This window comes from Crocuta crocuta, unplaced genomic scaffold, assembly GCF_008692635.1.
Source record: "Crocuta crocuta isolate KB4526 unplaced genomic scaffold, BGI_CrCroc_1.0 scaffold77, whole genome shotgun sequence".
NCBI lineage: Eukaryota > Metazoa > Chordata > Mammalia > Carnivora > Hyaenidae > Crocuta > Crocuta crocuta.
Genome location: NW_027532172.1, coordinates 6918443 through 6940813, shown reverse-complemented (window position 1 = coordinate 6940813; position 22371 = coordinate 6918443). Strand labels below are relative to the sequence as shown.

The window sequence follows — 22371 nt, the reverse complement described above, 5'->3', positions numbered from 1 at the left end:
GCGGAGTAACTTTAATGCTCCCATTTCAGAACACGAGGAAAGTCAACACAAGGTTTTCAACATGACTGCTGCAGAAAAAGCTTTCACCCAGTCCTGCAACAGGGAAAATCCGCAACACCAGATAAGCTAGCAATGGTGACATACTACAAAAATTTCCATTTCCTACAGCCAGGGAACTTAGAATTCCAAGATCAACATGATGATTCCTATATATCAAATAAATCAATGCACCATAAATGTATGACAGTAAATTTTAGGAGGTGTCTTTGGCATTTCAGTATACAGGGATAACATTCCAAAATATCTGATTACAGCTACAGCATAGCTGGACACTATTTAGATTAGAATGGATGCAGGTCCAAAATGAAGGAACACTGGCTGTAAATCACCAGCAGGAGCACACAAGTGTATATTAGCTGAGCATCAGCCCTGGCTGCATCTAAAATCCAGTTCTACAGTCGCTCCACCTAGAAGCACTCTCACTTGGATCCTATTATTAATACTATCCAAGAGTATCACAAAAGGCAGCATGAATCATGCCACAAAGTGTTCATACATCAACCTAGCCAAGCAACAGCATCCAGAAGCTTAATGCTGAAAAGGACTTAGAGCATTAAGGCCTTCAAGTATTATCTCCAGGTCCCAAAGAAACTGATATCCCAGATTCTAATGTCTCAAGCTAGTTTTTAATAGTAAAAAAAATATTTAAAAATAAGCAAAGTAATTTAAATTCACATTCTCAGCTTACAAAACTCAAGAGATAAATGAGAACTGTCCTAGTCTTTCATTCTACCCAGTTCTTCCCTAACCTTCAGAGCATTTTACATGCTTTGGCTTTGGTAAAACGGAATTTAAATCTGCAATTAGATACCTAGATCCTAAGCTTAAGGGAAAGGGGAGAGCATGAAAGAGGAAAACATGAAATGACCTGATGAGTTATCTGCTATTTTGCAGTAAAACCAAGTATTATATTAGGAAATCAAGTCCAAATCAGTTATCTTCTTCCAGAATATATAGGTTCTATTATATGGCCCTTCTGAGCGCATACCATACCAGAGAAAGACTTAAAGGACAACTGATTCTAGGTCACTCAGTTCAGGAGAGACTGTTACAAGGCCAAATCCTCTCTTAAAATAATAGGACTTTAACAACAGTAACCTGAAAATTAGAATGATGCATATTTAATGGATTTTCAGAACATGATGATTTCTATTAGCTCCCATTAACATTAGTTATGTCTATGTGGTTCACCATAAGAGGAGAAACTTTAAATGTTCTTCATAAGTCAATACAGTATTATACTAAAACTGAGACATTACCACTAACTCTAGTGTCTTATTTACAATCATCAAATCCCAATAATTAGCTTGCAGGAAGATTTAAGCCTCAGTAAACACTCATGGGTGCTGAGGCATCTAAATCTACATGTTTTCTGAACAAATGCATCTAACACTATCTTTAAATACTGCCCTAAAGATTATCTTACTCTCTTAAGTTGGGAAGATCAAATTGATCTAGAATAACCTACTATACTCTAGGGTTCTTAGAACTGTATTTTATGCAGACTATTCAAGACACAGTTCTATTAACATAAATTAGCAGTGACTATGAAAATCAATTTCAACCAAATAAAATAAAATCTAAGAAGTTAAAATGAAATACATAATCATTTTCCTGCAAGATATCTTTTTAAAAATCCAAACTAGTTTCCCAAAAACTTATGCTATATAACTTATGTCTCCCTTTTAGTCAAAGATCTTAAAAATAGCATGTAATAACTTATTTAAAATGAAGGTGGGGGAGGGGCGCCTGGGTGGCTTAGTCGTTTAAGCGTCCCGACTTTCGCTTAGGTCATGATCTCGGTTCGTGGGTTCGAGCCCCGCGTCGGGCTCTGTGCTGACTGCCAGCTCAGAGCCTGGAGCCTCTTTCAGTCTGTGACTCCCTCTCTCTCTGACCCTCCCCTGTTCACACTGTCTCTCTCTCTCTCTCTCGCCTAGAAATAAATAAAACATTTAAAAAAATAAATAAAATAAAATAAAATAAAATGAAGGTGGGGGAATAGAATTTTAGATAATAAATTGGTCAAAGAAAAAATGTTCTGAAAGTTTTTTTTTAAGTTATGCAATAGAGCTAAGGTTACCCAACATTTCTTAAGGCTTACCCAAACAATTTAAATTAAATTAGGTTAATTTCTATACGAAACAGCCTTATTTACAAAATAGTCATCCATAAATATAGGTAAAAAAGGATAGATTACAATCTAAATATTTAAAAATGTTAAAGTATAAACTGATCTAGATTAGGGACTGGCGAAGTTTCCACAAAGAGCCAGACAGTATTATATTAGGCTTTGTAGTTTTCATCATAACTATTCAACTTTGCCATTGTAACACGGAAGCAATCATAGACAATTTATAAACAAATGATTAGGCTGTGTTCCAATAAAACAAAAGTGAGCTGCAGGCTATAATTTACTACCACTGACACACACCTTAAATTTTAAAAAGAAAAACATATCCAGCATCACCACCATTGCTTTAATTTAAAGACCGCTGAGCAAGGTGCCTTCTTAGCGCAGCGGGCAGTGCGTCAGTTCATAAAGACTGCTAAGCAGAAAGACCCAATCATTTAGTATTTATGAAACACTAGCTTTACTAAATATTATATGGATTTTAAAAACCCAGTTCTCAACCTAAAGTTTTCATTGGAACCCCAAGCTTAAGAATAGTGAGAACGCTTTTTGAACTGGCAATCTTGCAGATTGCCAATCCAAACGAAAATTTACTAGTAACAAGTTTCAAGGGCACATCAATACTTTTTAACATATAACCTTAAAGGTTGGATTTCTTTGCCATACACCAAGTAAAACGATAAAAATCACATTCCTTTGGCACTTTACTGTCAGCACAATACAAAGGTTTTATAAATACAATCATGAGGGGCGCCTGGGTAGCTCAGTCAGTTAAGCATCTGACTTCAGCTCAGGTCATGATCACATGGTTTGTGGGTTTGAGCACCGCATCAGGTTCTGTGCTGACAGCTCAGAGCCTGGAGCCTGTTTCAGATTCTGTGTCTCCCTCTCTCTCTGCCCCTCCCCCACTCATGCTCTGTCTCTCTCTGTCTCAAAAATAAATAAAACAAACAAAAAAAATTTTTATAAATACAATCATGAGTGTTTATTATATTGGCTATAAAAAAATTAACTCCCTGCAAATCTAAAATATAATCTACTAATCTACTAATAACTGAATTGTACCACTTTCTCAACTACTTTTTGTACCCAGTAATCCCTAAAATTGAAATATACCTCAGAAAATTGCATCAAGTAATTTTTTTTTCTGAGAACTATTTTTGGTAAGTGAAACACAATGTAGCATGGACAAAACACAGTTCTGGATTCTAGATATAAATTAGTGAACTTAATAAAACGCTTATGTACATATATGTTTATGTACGTTTTTGCTAACTTTCCTTATTAGCCATGTATGTATTATTTTGTTAAAAGAATCTTACAAAAATAATATTGAGGGGATTCTTTTTTAATGTTTAAAAAAAATGCTAATTTTTTAGCACATGGGTGGCTCAGTCAGTCAACTCAAGTCATAATCTCATGATTCACGGTTCAAGCTCCCTGTTGGGCTCTGTGCTGACAGCTCAGAGCCTTGAGCCTGCTTCGCATTCTGTGTCTCCTTCTCTCTCTGCCCCTCCCCTGCTTGTGCTTACTCTTTCTCTCTCTCTCTCTCTCTCTCAAAAATCAACATTTTTTTTAAAAAGGTGCTAAAATAAAAAACACTTGTATTGGCATGCTTGGTATTCAACCTCACAATCACTTTGGAAAGGAAGAGAAAAAAATTTTTATGTTTATTTATTTATTGGCGGGGGGGGGAGCAGAGGGAAAAGTCCTAGGTAGGCTCTGTTCTGTCAGCAAGGGGTTTGAACTCACAACCCTGCAATCATGACCTGAGCTGAAACCAAGAGTCAGTCGCTTAACTGACTGAGGCATTCAGGCACCCCAGTTCTGGTTTTTTAAAAATAACAGAAACTATTTAAAAAATTTCCAGAGGCTCCTGGGTGGCTTAGTCAGTTAAACATCCTACTCTTGGTTTCAGCTCAGGTCATGATCTCATGGTTGTTAGACCAAGCCCTGAGTCAGGCTCTGCGCTGGGCATGAAGCCTGACTGAGATTCTCTCTCTCTTCCTCTCGCTCGCTAGTGTGTGTGTATTCTCTCTAGGTAAATATACAAACAAACCAGAGCTGGGTTTTTTTTCCCCCAGAGCTGTTTTTATACAAAGAAAATATCCCCCTTTATGGCCGACCGAAAAATGTTATCATTAAAAATTTCAATATTCAAATTTCAAGACTTACCGAAAAGGTCCTGTTCTATTAGCAGATCGAGAATCCCCCCACATCTCTATGTCAAGAGGGCCCAGTAAGTAGATCCTTTTGCTACCAAACTGTGGTTATAGTAGTACCTGTATATAACAAACCACAAAGACAAACACATTAGAATATGAAGTAAAGGCTAAACTAATTTCCACTACCTTGGCTTATCAGGAACAACAGCAGAGACATTTTTGGAAGTCACTTTACAAAAATTTTTTTTATACAGTGTTTACTTATTTTTGAGACAGAGGAGACAGAGCATGAGTAGGGGAGGGGCAGAGGGAGACACAGAATCCTAAACAGGCTCCAGGCTCTTAGCTGTCAGCACAAGGCCTGCCACGGGGCTCGAACCCACGAACTGTGAGATCGTGACCTGAGCCAAAGTCAGCCGCTTAACCGACTGAGACACCTAGGCACCCCTGCAAGTCACTTTTAAACATTTACTTATTAATTTATAACAAGAGAAATACATTAAAAATTTTTTTAGAGCAAGGAGAGAGAAAATGCACAAGGGTAAGGGAGAGGAGCAGAGGAGGGTGGCGGAAAAGGGGGGGAGGGAGGGAATCTCAAGCAGGCTCCACATCCAGTGCATAGCATATGCAGGGCTCGATCTCCTGACCCTGAAATCATGACCTAAACCAAAATTAAGAGCTCAACCAGACTAAGCCACAAGTACCTCAAGAAATACACTTTTAATTAAAAATGTGTACTATGGGGCATCATAAATTCCTCAATGTACTAAGAATGTGTTATACTTACTAAATACTCACTAATTTTTCCAGCATTCATTCATCTTCCTTTTTGGAAACAGCATCTTAATATTAACACCATTTTCAGTCTGTAGTTGATCCCACACAATCCAGCCTGGCCAATCAGAATAGTCTACCACCCTCATCCCAGTGATTGCTCAAAAAATGGCCAGGCAATGGGGTCTGGGTGACTCAGTTGTTAAGCATCTGATTCTTGATTTTTGGCTCATTTGAGGTCATTATCTCACACTTGTGAGATCAGCCCCGCATGAGGGCTCCACACAGGGTATGGAACTTGCTCCCTCTCCCTGTGCTCCTGCCCTGATCCTGCTCCCAAGCTTTCTCTCTCTCAGAAAAAAAAAAGGGGGGGGGGGGAGAACACATACTAAGATATACCACTATGGTATAAACATTATTTTGAATTAAAAGAAATCAAAACCTATCAGGAAAAGGTTTTTACCTCCTTAACTGCCTGATTACATCAGGAAGAGAGCTCCTAAGAGACAGAGCATGAGCAGGGGAGGGGCAGAGAGAGAGGGAGACACAGAATCCGAAGACAGGCTCCGGGCTCTGAGCTGTCAGCCCAGAGCCCGACGTGGGGCTTGAATCCATGAACTGTGAGATCATGACCTGAGCTGAAGCCAGACGCTTAACTGGCTGAGCCACCCAGGTGCCCCGAGATTCCTTTTTACTAAAAATCTTATCTGCATAATAGGGCAAACTTTGTTTCCCAAACATCTCTTCTCACCTTCCTGCTAATGGTCTTCCTACCTAAGACTCCTACCCCTCTCCTTATTCAGTATGTCCTCGTTTTGCGATACTACTTTGAGAATTTCATGGCTGTATGGATTCCTCATATGTATGACACTAAATTTAATTTTCTACTGTTAAAAAAATAAATACAAAATAAAATTAAAATGGGCATGTAACTCAAGTCAAGCCATCTCCAGGATTTTTGGGGCAGCTACTAAAAAAGATGAAGGAACTCCTAGGTGGCTGATTCAGTTAAGCCTCCAACTCTTGATCTCGGCTCAGGTCATGACCTCACAGTTTCTGAGTTCGAGCCCCATGTTGGACTCTGTGCCAACAGCACAGAGCCTGCTAGAAATTCTCTCTCTCTCTCTCTCTCTCTGCCCCACACACGTGTGTGGCGCTCTCTCTCTATCAAATAAATAAACTTCAAATAAATAAATAAGATAGAAACTTTCATTACCTTGGATTTAGCAATGGTTTCTTAATATGACACCAAAAGCACAAGGAAAAAATTAAAGTAGACTGCATCAAAATCCAAACTTTTGTGCAAAGTACACTATCAAGAGAGAGAGAAGACAATCCATATTTCAACAAAATGGCAGATGAGGAAGTTCCAAAGCCTCATCCCTCCACAGAAATATCAAATAACAACAGCAAGTGTCTGAACCAGCTCTGTTGGAGCTTAGAAAACAGCCAAAGGTATACATACAACAAAGTGAAGGCTCGATCAAGAAAAAAATCTTCAAAATAATAGGAGGCTTTTGTAGTGTTTTTATTCATTCCTATCCCAACACATCCTTGCATGGCAATGGTTTTGGTCTTGAGAAAGTGGCAGCCCAGGGATGCCTGAGTGGCTCAGTGTGTTGAGGGTCCGACTCCTGATTTCAGTTCAAGGCATGATCTCAGCATTCATAGGTTTGAGCTCCATGTCGGACTTTGTGCAGAAAACTCAGAGCCTGCTTGTGATTCTCTCTTCCTCTGTCTCTCTGCCTGTCCCCGGTGCATGCTCCCTCCTTGGGCGTGCGCTCTCTCTCCCCCCCAAATAAATAGACGTTAAAAAAAAGAAGAAAAAGTGACAGTCCAAATTCCTGTGTACATCTGTTCTAATCTATCTGGGAGATTATCTGAAGGACTGATGCAAGGTGCTGGTGTTTGTTTCACCTAACTCAGAACTTCAGTGGCAGGTGGGGGTAGAGCAAGCACTGCTAATAAAAGCTGAAAAGACTACTCAAAGATAATGAGGAAGTTGGGGTGAAAATACTGGTAAATTAGGGCATTTCAAAGCAACAAGTATGTGGGAAAACTTAGAAAACTACACACCTACCCAGGCAAGACATATGATGAGACAAGACCTGAAAAGACCTTTAAGCTTTCACCTCAGGCTGATCCCAATGCCCAGAGCAAACCCATGAAATGCTGAAGGAGTGCCTCAGCACAGAACCAATCTGCAAAAACAGACAGAGCTGGTTGTTCATTTTTCTGCTTTTCTCTTTTTTTTATTTTGTTGGTGTGTTTTTTGTTTTTCATTTGTTTGAGCTGGCATTCACAGAAATCTTGGTCTAAATACTAGATGAACATGAGCAAAAGGAACAGAGACATCAGTGATCACAGAGGACAAAGAACAGTCTTGGCAAAATAGTTTATGAAGAGACAGAAATTTATACAGTGGAATTAAAAAAAAAAACAAAAACCTGGAGCTGAAAAGTACAATAAGTGAAAAGTTCACTAGAAGGGTTCAAGAGATTTGAGCAGGCAGAAGAATTAGCCAATTTAAAGATCAGCTGATTGAAATTATGTCTGAAGAACAGAAAGAAAAAACAATAAACAAAGGTGAACAAAACCCAAGGGGCCTGGAGATACCATCAAACAGACATTGATTATGGGAGTCTCATAAGGAGAAGAGAGAGAGAAAGGATAGAAAGATTATTTGAAGAACAGCAAAAAAAAAAAAAAAACACAAAAAAAACCCAAATTTTATGAAAGATATGAATATATAAATCCAGTAAGCTAAGTGAAGTACAAGTAGGATAAACTCACATGACACATTATGCTCAGTCAAAAGACAAAGAATTTTCAAAGCAACAAGAGAAAAGTGACAAAAGAGCCTCAATAAGATTATCAGCCAATTTCTTATTAGAAACCTTAGAGACCAGAAGGCAGTGGACGATTTATTAAAATACTAAGGGAAGAAGTGATGAATCCGTAAATTCTACCCCTGAAACCAGTATTACACTGTTAACTAACTAGAATTTAAATAAAAACTTGGAAAAAAAAAAAGAGTATTTAGCAACAATAAATAAAATACTAAGGAAAAGAACCCAACTGTCAATCACACATGTTTTTTTCATTTTTAGAGAGACAGTGCATGCGCATAAGTGGGGAAGAGGGACAGCGAGTGAGAGTGGGCAAGAGAATCGTAAGCAGGCTCTACCTCACGACCCTGGAATCATGACCTGAGCTGAAATTAAGAGTTGGACGTTCAACCAACTGAACCACCCAGCTACCCCGTCAATCAAGAATTCTGTATCTGAGAAAACTGTCCTCTAAGAAATGAGGAATCTCCAGATAAACAAAAGCCAAGGCAGTTCACTATCACTAGATGAACCCTGCAAGACATGTTAAAAGGAGTTCTTCCAGTTGAAATGAAAAAGAAGCTAAATAGTAATCAAAGCCATAAAAAGAAATGACGATCTCTGGTAAAGACAAATACAGGGGCAATTACAAAAGCTAGTATTAATATAACTTTGCTTTGTAACTCCACTTTTTATTTTCCACATTATTTAAAAATAATCTCTCAAAAATAAACATTAAAAAAATTTTTTTTAATTAAAAAAAAAAGTCAAGACAACAGAAGCAGCAGCTTCTCCAACCAGGAAACAGCAGGTGAGTTCTCAAAGCCACTAATCACTGAGGGAAAAAGAATATCTGAGTTATAACAAAGATGAATGGGCCCTACTCTAGGGGGGAAAAAATACCACAAAGGACATCTATTAGTATGGAAAAGAAGAGAGCACCAAGATATAAGGCAGGAAAATATAGTCTAACTCTACATTTTGAGCCAGGCTCATGATTTGTAAAGCTGTTTACCCCTGAGCCAGTCTTTTGGTTGTAAAAAGGAAAGCCTGAATAAGAATGCTTTTCCTGGACTTTCACTGATGCCATGTCCCTGAAGTCTGGAAGTACCTGGCTGGTAAAAATTGACTTTTCAAGTTCTTTTCAGGGGCACCTGGGTGGCTCAGTCGGTTAAGTGTCCGACTTCGGCTCAGGTCATGATCTCACAGTTCGTGGGTTCGAGCCCCGCATCGGGCTCTGTGCTGACAGCTAGCTCAGAGCCTGGAGCCTGCTTCAGATTCTGTGTCTCCTCTCTCTCTGACCTTCCCCTGCTCACGCTGTCTCTCTCTCTCAGAAATAAATAAAACGTTAAAAAAAAAAAATAAAGTTCTTTTCATATTGGACAATGCCCTTGACCACCCAGAACCCCATGAGTTCAACACCAAAGGTGCCAAAGTAGTCTACCCCCCCCAAACACATCTCTAATTCAGCTTTTAGATCAAGGGATCATAAGGACCTTTAAAGTTTATTAAACATGGTACTCTATGGAAAGGACTGTCAGTTCTATGAAAGAGAACCCTGACAGAACATCATGAAAGTCTGGAAGGATTACACCATCAAAGATGCCATTGTTGTAGAAAAAGCCATGAAAGGGGCACCTGGATGGCTCAGTCAGTTAACGGTCTGACTTCGGGTCAGGTCATGATCTTGTGGTTCCTGAATTTGAGCCCTGCATCAGGCTCTGAACTGACTGTGGAGCCTGTTTGGGATTCTCTCTCTAACCCTCTCTGCTCCTCCACAACTTACAGTTTCTCTAAATAAAACAAACTTAAAAAAATAAATAAACCTATCTGTTGTATGTGTATGTCTTTGGATGAAAATGTAATAACTGTATGGCAAGCACCACATGAGATGTTCTGTGTTGTCACCCAAGCATTTATTGTGTAGAACATGAAGTGCAAGACTTGTATGGAAGTGGACAGTCTATCCTTACATAGTCATAATGTGGGTGATACTTAATAGAAAATTAATAACGTGCTAGTTTTCTTACTGTTTTGTAAATATTTTTTCAAAGAATTACATTACCATACAGTATGCCTCTCTCTCCCATTACTGGAGAAACTGCCTATCAGCCTATCATCACAGGTAAGCATTTTAAAAATCTGTTTCCAATACTATATTATAAATATGACTGCAACACTGTATGCCACAAAGATTTTATAATGATTCATTCACTAGTGTACAGGTTAGGCTACCATAAAGCAATCATATTGTTGTTTCCTTGGTATCACTGCATGAATCGTTAATACCTGTAAATAAATATGAACCCTCATATATTTTTTTAATATTTAATTTTTGAGGGACAGAGAGAGCATGAATTGGGGAGGGGCAGAGAGAGGGAGACACAGAATTCAAAGCAGGCTCCAGGCTCTGAGCTATTAGCACAGAGCCCGATGTGGGGCTCAAACTCACAAACCATGAGATCATGACCTGAGTCGAAGTTGGGACACTTAACTGAGTGAGCCAGCCAGGGACCTAGTTAACTTCTCACTTTTGATATCTCGTATTAGTAATATACATATACATCTACAGTGTTTTTAACATATAAGATATGATAATATTGATAAGGTGCTATTGATAAAATATGACAATATTGATATAGATACAATTCATTTTTGTAAACAATAGATGGTATTGATTAAAAAAACAGCACTGTAAATGTATTTTCTCTTCCTTAAGATTTTAATAATACTTTTTCTCTAGCTTACTTTTTCATTAAGAATACAGTATCTAATACTGCGGCACCTGGGTAGTTCAGTTGGTTAAGCAGCCTGTTTCAGCTCAGGTCATGATCACCCCACAGTAGGCTCTGCACTGACTGCATGGAGCCTGCTTTAGATTTGCTGTCTCCCTTTCTCTCTGCCTGTCCCCAGCTCACACTCACTCTCTCAAAAAAACAGTAGTATATAATACATATAACATACAAAATGTGTGCTGACTTTTTATGTTGTCAGTAAGGCTTCTGGTTAACAGTAGGCTATTAGTAGTTAAGTTTGGGGGATTTTAAAGTTATACATATGGATTTTCAACAGTGCATGAAGTTGGCACCCCAACCCACCATGCTGTTCAAGTATCAACTGCATATGCTGTATACGCCATATAACTGTATCAGCTGTATATATTTAAAGAGACTCACTTTAAATCCAAACACACAAATAGGTTGAAATGTTTATTTCTGAGATAGGGAGAGAGAGATGGCACATATGTGTGGTGGAGGGGCAAAGAGAGAGAGGCAGAGAGGGAGAATCCCAAGCAGGCTCCTCAAACTCAGTGCAGAGCCTAATGTGGGACTCGAACTCATGAACTGTGAGATCATGACCTGAGCCGAAATCCAGAGTCGGATGCTTAAGCGACTGAGTCACCCAGGCACCCCTCAGACAAAATAGACTTTAAATCCAAAGTTTATGAAAGGCAAAGGAGGAATTAGTTATAAATAAATAAACATATTTTAAAAATTAACTTAAAAGGGATCAAAGATCTAAATGTAAGAGGTAAAACTACAAAATTCTTTTTTTTAAATGGCATAAAAATGGCATAAATCTTTATGACCTTGGACTAGGCAATGGTTTCATAGATAAGACAGATACTAAAAGCAACAAAAGGAAAAATTAATTGGATATCATCAAAATTTAACACCTTTGTGCTCTAAAAGACACCATCAAGAAAGTGAAAAGGCAGCTCACAAAATGGAAAAATGTGTGCAAATCATATACTTGATAAGGCATTTGTATCGAGCATATATAAATAACTTTTAAAATAAATGTTTATTTATCTTGAGAGAGAGAGAGAAGAGTGTGCTCATCAGCGGAGAAGGGGCAGAGAGGGGGACAGGGAGAATCCCAAGTAGGCTCCACACTGTCAGCACAGAGCCTCATGCAGGGCTTGATCTCAATGGTGAGATCATGACCTGAGCCAAAATCAAGAGTTGGGTCCACCCAGGAGTCCCTATATAAATAAGTTTTACAACTCCATAACAAAAAGACAATCCCATGTACAAAATGGGAAAAGCGCATGAGCAGACATTCCCCTAAAGATGACACAGAAATGGCCAACAAGCATAGGAAAAATGTTCAACGTTACCCATAAAGGAAACGCACATCAAAACCACAATAAGATACCACTTCATATCCACTAGAGTGGCTATGAAAACAGGTAAGTTGGTGAGGATGTGGAAAAATTAGAATACTCAGACACTGCTGGTGGGAATGGGGCAAAAGATTTGTCAAACCATCTAGTAGTAGTTTAGTTCCCTCCAAAGTTTTACTCGGGAAGGATGGAGTTCTTACAGACAGACATGCAGCTTAATTCAGCAGAGCAAATGATTATGGGTCTTGGGATGTAAGGATCTCAAACTGTTCTGAAACTTTAAATAGACAAAAACGGGTGGCGCATGGGTGGCTCAGTCAGTTAAGTGTCCGACTTTGGCTCAGGTCATGATCTCATGGTTTGAGTTCGACCTCCACATTGGGCTCTGTGCTGACAGCTCAGAGCCTGGAGCGTTTCAGATTCTGTCTCTCTCCCTCTCTCTTTGCCTCTACTCCACTCACATTCTGTCTCTCAAAAATAAACAAACATGAAAAAATAAAGAAAAAAGAAATGAAAACATTCTTCAACAGGCAAAAACTGTTGAGCTGGGGGCATGAAGCCAGGGCCACTTCTGGTAAGCAGGACTGGCACTGGAGAATGAACCCCAAAGCTTTAAACACTGAAGCTCATCAGATCCCAGCAAAAACACTAGTTGATATACACATAAAGACAGGAGCCAAGAAAGTCAGAATCTCCTAAGGAGTGTATAACAAGTTAACTAACATGTCATTTAACCCTGAAAATAAATGGTACTAAAACATCAATTCCATACAAACTGTGGCTGGCCATAAAACATCAAGTGGGATTCAGAAGGGTCTACCACCTCAACTGCCTGGATCCCACCTCCAACACATGCTACCTACCAATCAGTAAAAGAAGGGCCCTTTGGTGAATTCTCAAGACTAGCATATGAAACCAATGCAAGTACACATCCGGATGTAAGCAGTAAATAGTCAAATGAGAGTTTTGGAAGACTGAAGCGAAAAATGGTTCCACATGAACAGCAGTTGAACAGGGTCACCTGTTCTGGAGCTGGTGAGCATTCCTAAGCTTTAGGCTATACTCTTAGTGACAGCCTTCCATCAAATCCTTTAAGTTTCAATTTTGCAAACACACTCCCTTAGAACCTAAAGACAGGTTTCCTGGAAGCTGTTTGGCAGAAAAGCTTCTCCACTGTAGGTCAGCATTCTTTATGGTTGGAACTATGATGGTAGCTGATTGTCTTCAAGCTTCTTCCGCCTTTCTTTCTTAATAAAAATATTCTTGGCAAATGCTTCCACTCTGGTCTATCTTGCAAAAGTCCACGAATTTCACCTCTAATGGCCTAATTCCAATACCCAGAACCACCCTTTTAAGTCATGACTTCAGTTCCAAAAGCCAACAAAGCAGAACCAGGGTCCTACTCTATTAGTTTGCTATATGCAGCAGCTTGATCCTGCATCAAACACTCTAATTTTTTCCAAAGTAAATGCTCTGGGCCCCAGAGGACATTCAGCTTAGAACATTAAGGGGGCATCAATAGCCAAAGGTTGGTCTGAGCACCTACCAAATAAAATCCAACTAGAGTTGTTAAACAGTAGCAACTTTAAAATGCACTATGGGAGATGGAATTAGTAACTACTGGCAGGACCCTTGTCCCTCATAAATTTTCCATTAAAAGATTTAAATGTATTAATTACAATTATGGGGCCTCTAAAGAGTCTCAGATTTGGAATGGGAATTTACATGTCTGCTGCCATCCCTAGATGACATCTGTTTCTCAGGCTTCCTCTCCAGATTCTCCTTTGATGGCACTTGCTTTGCCTACCATTGTACTACACTTAAAAGCTAATTAAAAATGAATCAGACATAAATGTAGAAACTAAGACTATACTAAGACTATAAAGCTTCTAAAAGAAAACACAGGAGAAAAAAATTCTTGAGAGAGAGAGAGCGTGCGCACACGAGTGCACCCCGCTCACAGGAGGAGCAGAGGGAGAGAGAGAGAATCTTAAGCAGGCTCCATGCCCAGCACAAAGCTTGAAGCAGGGCTCAATCTCATGACCTGAGCTGAAATCAAGAGTTGGACACTTAACCAAATGAGCCATGCAGGTGCCCCAGGAGAAAATTTCTTTGAGCTTGGTATCAGCAAAGACTTCTATAAAGGTTCCAGAAAGCATTAACTATAAAAGAAAAAGATTAAAATTAAAACCTGTTCCTCAAAAGACACTGTTTAAAAATGAACAGGCAAACTAGGGAAAAGGAGTAAATATTTGTAACATAATTGACAAATGCTTACTATTATTAGTCATAAGGAAAACAATAAAACCACCAAAAAAACGAGATACTAGTACACACCCACCAGAACTGCTAAAATGAAAAAGACTTACAAAAGGAAATACACAAGAATTTTCAACAATCAGAACTCTTATACATTACTGGAAAGAATCCAAGATGGTACAACCACTTTAGAAATTGGTCAGACAAACACTACCCTGACGTGGCAATTTCATTTCTAAGTACAATATTTACCTAAGTGAAAACAAAAGACTTGTACAAAAATGTTCACAAAACTTCTATTCATAATAGCTTAAAAAATGGAATCAACCCAAACATCCTTCAAAAGGAGATGAAATAAACACATAGAATGATGTCCTGAGGGTTTCTGTCCCTGGAGTAGTGTACTTTATATAGCTGGATTTCAAGTGAAGAGAGGGGCGCCTGGGTGGTTCAGTCGGGTAAGCGTCATGATCTCTCAGTTGGTAGGTTCGAGCCCCGCCTCAGGCTCTGTGCTGACATCTAGCTGGAGCCTGCTTCAGATTCTGTATCTCCCTCTCTCTCTGACCCTCCCACACTCACGCTCTCTCTCTCTCAGAAATATATAAAACATTAAAAAAAATTTTTTTAAAAAGATTTCAAATGAAGAGATGCCTTTTTGGTAAACTGGAGAGAAGGGTTAGTAAAAAAGGGGAGGTAGAAAAGGAGAATCAACAAGATCCAAAACTTTATAAAAGTTATTTTTACAGGGGCACCTGGGTGGCTTGAGTTGGTTAAGTGTCCAACTTCACTTCAAATCATGATCTCACGGTTTCTGAGTTTGAGCCCCACATGAGGCTCCGTGCTGACAATGTAGAGCCTGCTTGGGATTTTCTCCACCCCACCACCCCCACTCCCGGCTCCTCCCATACTCATACTTTCTCTCTCTCTCAAAATAAATTTATAAAAATTATTTTTACAAACTGTTGTAATATACATAATATAAAATTTACCATTTTAACCACATTTAAGTGTACAATCCAGTGGCATTACATACATTCACACTGTTATGTAACCATCATCTCCATCTATCCACAGAACTCTTTTCATCTTCAAACTGAAAATCTGTACTCATTAAATAGCAACTCCTCATTCTTCTCTCAACCCAGCCCCTGGAAGCCACATAATATTAGTGGAACCATACAATATTTGTCCTTTCATGATCGGCTTACTTAGCATACCTTCAAGTTCAGCCATATTGCAACATCTATTAGTATTTCATTACTTTTCAAGGCTGAGTAACATTGCAATGTATGTATATACCATATTTTATCCATTCATCCACTGATGGACACTTGGGTTACTTCCATCTTTTGGCTATTGTGAATAATGAATCTGGGTGTACAAATATCTCTTTGAGACAGTGCTTTCAATTATTTTGGACATATACCCAGAAGTGGAATTGCTGGATCATATGGTAATTATATTTTTAATTTATGAGGAATTCCTATACTGGTTTCCACACCAGTTACACAATTCTACGTTACCAAAAACAGAGCACCTTCAGTCATGGCCTGAATTGCGCCCGCACCCCACTCAGAGGCTTAACTTCCAGCCTCAGGGGAAGAGAGGCCCTTTAAGGACATAAAGTTAAAAGAGGTCTTAAGAGTGGGACCCTAATCCAATAGGTCTGAGGCCAGAAGAGGAGACACTACGAATTATGTACAGAGGAATGTTTGTGTGACAACACAGCAAGAACACAGCCTTCTGCAAGCCAAGGAGAAAGACCTCACCAAAACCCAACCGTGCTGGCACCTTGAGCTTAGACTTAGCATCATCCAGACTAGGAGAAAATACATTTCTGTTGTTTAATTCACCCCATCTGTGGTATCGTGTTATAGCAGCCCTACCAGAATACAAGTTCTAATTTCTCCACATCATCACCAACACTTGTTATTTTCTGTTTTAGAGGTATTTCTGTTATTTTGATAATCACCCTTCTAATGGATGTGAAGTATAACCTGTCAATTTGATTTGCATCTCCCCTAATCATTCATGATGTAGTGTGTCTTTCCATGGGCTTATTGGCCATCAGTATATCCTTCTTTGGAGAAATATCTATTCAAGTCCTTTGCCCATTTTTAAATTGGGCTGTATTTTTGTTGTTGTTGAATTTAGTTTTCTATATAGTCTAGATGTTAATTCCTTATCAGATATGTGATTTACAAATATTATCTCCCATTCTGTGGGTTGCCTTTTTACTTTGTTGACAGTGTTCTTTGATGAAAGGTCTTTCATTTTGATAAAGTTCAATTTGTCTACTTTTGATTTTGTTGACTATGCCTTTGGTGTCATATTGAGATCATTCCCAAATCCAACTTAAACATGTTCAAGGTAGTAACATGTTTTTCAGAATTTTAGGGGGGGAAATTCTTAAAATTTTAAGTGGCTCAAGAATAAAAGGGTTTCAAGCTCACTGCCTACTGTATGTGTTTTAGAGTAGAATGCCAGGTTTGAATCACAACTCCAGTTTTGTGGTGCTCAGTTGGTTAAGCATCCAGCTTTGGCTTAGGTCATGGTCTCTCGTGGTTCACGAGTTCGAGCCCCATGTCAGGCTCTCTGCTGACAGGTTAGAGCCTGGAGCCTGCCTCAGATTCTATGTCTCCCTCTCTCTCTGTCCCTCCCCTGTTTACACTCTGTCTCTCTCTCTCAAAAATAAATAAACATCAAAACCATAAAAAGTAATTTTAAAAACCACTCCAGTTTTCTAACTACTGCACCCTTGATAAGTTATTTAACTTCAAGCTCTACTATACAATAGGAATAATGGTACCTACTTCGTATGATTACTATCAAGAGTAAATGATATCATGCCTAAAAAACAATCATATTCATAGCCCCATTGTTCATAATAGCCCCAAACTGGAAACGGTTCAAATGTCCCTCAACAGGTAGATGGACAAACAAAACAAGATATATCCATAAAAAGGAATGAAAAAACATAGATGAACCACAAAAAACTTTGCAGGTGAAAAAAGCCAGACATAAAAGACTGAGAACTGTGTGACTCCAATTACATGCAATTTCTAGAAAACATAAAACTACAGAGACAGAAAGCAGATCAGGGGATGCTAGAACTTGCAATTGGAGTGAAAAGTAGGGATAAACAACAAACAGGAACTCAAGAGTATTTTGAGGTGTTAGAAATATTCTAATACTGAACAGCAGTGATGACTACATCAAACTGAACACTTACTATGGAGGAATTTTATGATATGTAAACTACATCTCCAAAAAAAGAAGTCTTAAAAATTCTAAAACAACGTTTTAAACATTAAAATATTATTACTGCCACTATGCCCCAGTATTTAAAATCGTAACAACATTGGGTGCCTGGATGGTTCAGTCAGTTAAGTGTCCAACTCTTGATTTCAGCTCAGGTCATGATCTCAGGGTCATGAGATCCAGCCCTGTGTTGCGCTGGGCTTGAAACCTGCTTAAGATTCTCATTTTCTCTCCCCCCCCCCGCTTTAATCACAAGTCCTCTATGGGATAAACTCTGTTACTATTCCCACTTTATAGACCATGAAGCTGATACTCAAACAGGTTGAGACTTGCCCCCATTTGCCCCCCCAAAAATTAACTGATAATGAGGAAAATATGCAAACTCAAGACCATTTAATTCAAAAGCCAATGTTTAGGGAAAAAAAAAAACATCCTAGGGGCGTCTGGGTAGCTCAGTCTAAGTGCCTGACTTCAGTTGAGGTCACAATCTCATGGTTCATGGGTTCAAGCCCCGTGTCAGTCTCTCTGCTGTCAATGCAGAGCCCCCTTCAGATGCTCTGTCCCCTTCTCTCGCTGCCTCTCCCCTGCTCTCTCTCTCTCAAAAATAAATAAACTTAAAAAAAGAAAAGAAAAACCCATCCTGAAATTCATATGGAATTTCAAAGGTCTCTAAATAGCCAAAACAATCTGTAAAAACAACATACTTGGAGGACTTACACTTCCCAATTTCAAAACTTACTACAAAGCTACAGTTATCAAAACAGTGTAGCATTGTTATAAGGACAAACACAGATCAATGGAATAGAGAACCAAGAAATAAATCCTCACATATGTGGTCAGCACCCTTTCAACAAGGGTGCCAAGATTTTTCAAGGGGAAAAGACAGTCTTTTCAACAAATGGTCATAGAAAACTGAATAACCAAGTGCAAAATAATGAAGTGGGACCTCTACCTAACACCACACACCAAAATTATCTCAAACTAGATCAAAGACCTAAATGTAAATGCTAAAACTATAAAATTCTTACAATAAAACATAGGGGGAAAGCTTCATGCATTGGATTTGGCAATAATCTCTTGGCTATGACACCAAAGGCATAGCTAACAAAAGAAAAATAGAGAAACTGGACTTCAACAAAATGAAAAACTCTTCTGCGTCAATAAAGTAAAAAGGCACCCCGACAGGATGGGAGAAAATATTTGCAAATCACATATCTGATAAAAGGTTAATATCAAGAAAATGTATAATGTATATATTCACCTTCATAACAGCATTATTCTCAATAGCCAAAAGGTGGAAACAACACAGTTGTCTACCAACAAATGAAGAGATAAACAAATGTGGTCTAGTCACACCAACAGAATGTATTCACCCATAAAAGAGAATGAAGATGTCAATTATATCTTAATTAAAAATTTAATTTGTAAAAAATGAATGAAATTTGGATATATGCTATGACATGAATGGATTATGAAAACATTATGGTAGGTGAAAGAAGTCAGACAAGAAAGGACAAATACTGTATGATTTCACTTATATGGAGTACCTTGAACAGGCAAAATCACAGTGACAAGACTATAGATTAGAAGTCACCAGGAGGGGTGCCTGGGTGGCTTAGTTCGTTAAGCGTCCGACTTTCGCTTAGGTCATGATCTCACGGTTCGTGGGTTCGAGCCCCGCATCGGGCTCTGTGCTGATTGCCAGCTCAGAGCCTGGAGCCTGTTTCGGTCTGTGACTCCCTCTCTCTCTGACCCTCCCCCGCTAACGCTGTCTCTCTGTCTCCTAGAAATAAATAAACATTAAAAAAAAAAAAAGTCACCAGGAGCTGGAGGAGGGGACAATGAGACTTAATGGGCAGAATTTCTGTTTGGGGTGACGAAAAATTTTGGAAATACAGAGTGGTGATGGTTGCACCACAGAGTGGATGTAATTAATGCGCTGGTTTTACACTTAAAAATGGTTTAGGGAAACCTGGCTGGCTCAATCAGAAAGAAGAGTGTGTGCCTCTTGATCTTGGGGTCATGAGTCCAAGTCCCATGTTGGGTGTAGAGATTCCTTAAGCAAATAAACTTTTAAAAAATTAAAAAAAAATTTTTTTGGATACATGCTATGAGAGAGAGATTTTTGTAAATAGGTTTTTGTGTATATACCTGACTATTTTCTTTTTTTCTTTTTAATGTTTATCTTTGAGAGAGAGATCAGGGGAGGGGCAGAGAGAGAGGGAGACAGAATGCCAAGCAGGCTCCACACTGTGAACACAAAGCCCAACACAAAGCTTGAACCCACAAACCATGAGATCATGATCTGAGCTGAAATCAAGAGTCAGTCCCTTAAGCAACTGAGACACCCAGGCACCCCTTTTTTTAATAGTTTAAATAGCAAATTTTGTTCCAACATATGTAACAAAGCGTATTCACTGCAACTTTGTAAGAAATCAGCAATATATAAAAAGCATTGAATTATACACCTTAGTTAACTGCATGGTATATGAATTATGAATTACATCTGAACAAATCTGTTTTAAAAACAGAAACTAACATTTAGTGACCACTTTCTGCACACGATGCACTGTTCTAACGGCATTACATAAACCTCATTTCACATACGAAGTAAGGTAATTCACAAATTGAAGTAAAGTAATGTATCCAATGTCACTGGGTTAGTGAAGGAGTCAGGGATTCAAATCCTATCAGATTCTAGAGCTCCCCTAGTCATTTGCTCTGCTATTCTGTGTCCCACAGTGTGACAGGGTTATAAAAGACATTCAACAGAAGCCCATTAACTAAGTGAATGAGATGAAGAAGGTATTGTGGGAGAGTAACAGAAAAATTAATTCTAAGCTCTTGGTATATACAACTAAAAAAAAAATCCATCAAGGAATGATTTATGATCTTTAAAATTTCAGAACTTTCTGGGACACCTGGGAGGCTCAGTTGGTTAAGCATCTGACTTCAGCTCAGGTCATGATTTTATGGTTCTGAAGTTGAAGCCCCACATGCAGCTCCCTGCTAACAGCTTGGGATGCTCTCCCTCTCTCTCTCTGGCCCCCTCTCACCCGTGCTTTCTCTCACTCAAAATAAACTTAAAAAAATTTTTTTCCAGAACTTTCTGATGGTTTCAATCTTTTTTTACTAATGTTTTTTATTTATTTTCGAGATAGAGAGTGAGAGGGAAAGGGGAGAGAGAGAGAGAGAGAAAGAGAAAGAGAGAGAGACAGAGACAGACAGACATAATCAGAAGCAGGCTCCAGGCTCCAAGCTATTAGCCTAGAGCTTGTCATGGTGCCCAAACCCATGAACTGGGAGATCACCACCTGAGCTGAAGTCTGACACTTAACCGAATGAGCCACCCAGGCTCCCCGCTGATAGTTTCAGTCTTAATACAACCCCGAATCAGATGAGTAACAGCAGTTTATACCTTTAAACACTGGCAGAAGAGTATAACCTTGCTCAAGTACCAGCAATAAAAGAGTTCTTTTAGTAACACATGCTCACCTCCCCCACCCAGGCCTTGACAAGTCTCCTCTGAAAGGCTTCAAGAACCTAGGATCCTAAAGGCAACAAAAATAAACCCAAGTCTGGTAACAGAATTCTATAAAGAAGGGTGCTACAGATGTCCAGGCCTAGTACCTATCCTACAGAATAAGTACCTAGTTAGGTGCTAATTAAATGAGACAAGGTTCAGGTCCAACTGTGTGTTTCACTTAATATGCCATTATAGACATTGCCAGTCCTACGGTCACGCATCATCAGTTCTTCATACCTCTCTCTACAATCCTCACAAGTTTGCTGATGTTGACATTATTAAACTATTCACACTGGCATTACTCAACAGGAAGTTGAAAACTAACAAACCTAGGGCACAATTCAGAGTTCAGAAAATGAGCCAGGTGATCAGGCACATCAGAGTCTACTGAACTCCTTCACTTAGATCCAGCAACTCTGACCTTCACAAGCAAACCTGGAATGTGTAAAATACAGTTACCCTTAAAGTATCTGTACCTTACAAAACAAGGCCTTTTCTATTTATTAAAAAATGCACTCCTACAGTTGAATCAAATAGCACATCAATAGTAAAGTTAGAAGAAAAACAGATATACAACGCCAAAAGAACTCTAAAGAGTAAATACGAAGAAACATCCCTCCCCATATTCTCCCAACGGGCACAGAACCCACCAGACCACTCCCCGGCCTCCAAGTTCTACCACCCCGCGTGCCGGGCTCCGAGATCCCTCGCCCGGTCTGTGGTCCGGCTGAGCCCACCCACTCGTGTCTGGCCAGGTCTAAGACGAGGCTTGAAGGCCTCCTTCTCGAGCGATGCCTCAGAACTGGATCAGATTCCTGCAAAAGCAGGAAAAAAGGAGGAAGAAAGGGCCCGCCTGAGGCTCCGCAGACCAGAAGCACCAAATCGTAACCACGCGCCAGCCCGGGACCCCCACAGCTAACAGCCCCGAGGCTGGACCGGTAATTCTACAGTCGCCGCCGCCGGGAGCNNGGGCCCGCGACCGTTCCGGGGCGTTCCTCCCGAAGGCGGCGCCTCCCTCACCACACCGCCACTTGGCTCTCTTCCTCCCGAGCGAGGCCGCGGCCACCCCGCGACACCGAAGCCGCAGCTTCCAGGCCGCGAGGACCCCCGACTTCCATAGTAGCCTGGCAGGCCGGCTCCTTCCCTGAAGGCTCCGGCACGCCCTCTCTATCGCCCTAGGCCCTTACCGAGGCAGCGCGGCCTCCGCGGCCCGCTCCTCCTAATCCTCAGCCGCCGCCNCC

At 39.7% G+C, this 22371-nt stretch overlaps 1 protein-coding gene across 2 annotated transcripts in view; it reads right to left on the bottom strand.

The window, feature by feature from the left end:
- RBM6 (RNA binding motif protein 6) overlaps positions 1-22371 on the bottom strand; it is a 93609-nt gene extending 71238 nt beyond the window's left edge. Inside the window, exons 1-2 of one of the 2 annotated variants that reach the window (XM_077777379.1) lie at positions 22318-22371; positions 4367-4473 (exon numbers count right to left, since the gene is read on the bottom strand). In XM_077777379.1, coding sequence (XP_077633505.1) covers positions 4367-4410 — 44 coding nt within the window. In that variant the 5' untranslated portion in view covers positions 4411-4473; positions 22318-22371. Of the gene's footprint in view, positions 1-4366; positions 4474-22317 lie in introns of those variants that run through there. The other variant, XM_077777384.1, reaches the window with a different exon arrangement.